Source organism: Eriocheir sinensis, unplaced genomic scaffold (assembly GCF_024679095.1).
Source record: "Eriocheir sinensis breed Jianghai 21 unplaced genomic scaffold, ASM2467909v1 Scaffold12, whole genome shotgun sequence".
Lineage (NCBI taxonomy): Eukaryota > Metazoa > Arthropoda > Malacostraca > Decapoda > Varunidae > Eriocheir > Eriocheir sinensis.
In genome coordinates, this window is record NW_026110518.1 from 11,662 (window position 1) to 12,912 (window position 1,251).

At 49.8% G+C, this 1,251-nt stretch overlaps 1 protein-coding gene across 1 annotated transcript; it reads left to right on the forward strand.

Moving 5' to 3' along the window:
- Nucleotides 1-560: 560 nt before the first annotated feature.
- Nucleotides 561-1,046, forward strand: LOC126989503 (putative nuclease HARBI1). Its single transcript, XM_050848081.1, has one exon. It carries the CDS (start codon nucleotides 561-563, stop codon nucleotides 1,044-1,046), a length of 486 nt encoding a protein of 161 aa, XP_050704038.1.
- Nucleotides 1,047-1,251: the final 205 nt, after the last annotated feature.

Below are 1,251 nucleotides of genomic sequence, written 5' to 3' on the forward strand. Positions count from 1 at the left end.
TAGGCCCAAAACGACAGGCGTCGTCGTTCGCCCCATTCTGACCAAAGACTTTGCCTGTCGTGGTCAGGTCGATTTAGTCGACATGCAGTCGCTGAGTTACAATGGGTATAGGTGGATCATGGTCTACCAGGATCACCTTACCAAATTTTGTGTGTTGCGTGCCATCAAAAGCAAACGCCCAATAGAAGTCGCTAGCCAGCTTTTGGACATTTTTCTTTTGTTTGGAGCTCCTGCCATTTTGCAAAGCGATAATGGAACAGAGTTCACAGCAAATGTAATTTGTGAACTGAAGGAGTTTTGTCCAGCACTAAGGATGGTCCATGGCAAGCCAAGATACCCCCAAAGTCAAGTGTCCGTCGAGCGAGCAAATGGGGACATCAAGGACATGTTAGTGACCTGGGCCCGTACTTATAAAGAGTATGTTTCGCTTATGTGAGACATAAATCAAGAAAATGGCGGACACTGAGACATAAGGGAAGCATAACCCTTAGGTTTCAACTAAGCGGAAAATAAACTGACTCGCCAGCTACGCGCGACCTAAGCGAGGCATAACAGTCGAGATGGCGGAGGTAGTGGGTGCGCGTCCGCGGCAGCTGAGGACTTTTCGGGCACGAAGAGACGTCCTTGATGAACTTCCGGACCCGGAATTGATCAAGAGGTACCGTCTGGACCGTGCAGGGATACTCTTCGTGACTGATTTGGTGCGTGAGGCCTTGACTGCTCCTACAAACAGGAACCAAGCCCTCTCCCCTGAGATAAAGGTCCTCGTAACACTGAGGTATCTTGCTACGGGCAAAATGCAGCAGTGTAGCAGCGACGACTTGGGGCCTTCACAACAGACCGTCAGCAGGGTCACCCGGGAGACTGTGTACGCCCTTGCACAGCCTCATATAGTGAGACGCTTCATCAAGTTCCCCCTCACTGTGCAAGAAACTCAGGTGAAGCGGCGAGAGTTTGAGGAAATTGCGGGATTTCCTAGTGTGGTAGGGGCAGTAGACGGAACACATGTGAGGATTGTTGCACCCAAGGAATTTGAGGCAGAGTAAAATGTAATATAGGTAGGGTTAATGAACTTAGTGTGAAACATGACTTTCTTAAAGGAAAGTTTGATAAATCTTAAGAATAGCGGCTCCATTCCCTCCACCACCCCAGCCCCCTACCCCCAAGACAAGCCTGGTGACCTGTGGGGAAGCTGAGTTTAGGGGGGGAAGCCCAAATCACTGAAAATTTGGCCCCCATAATTTCCCCAGA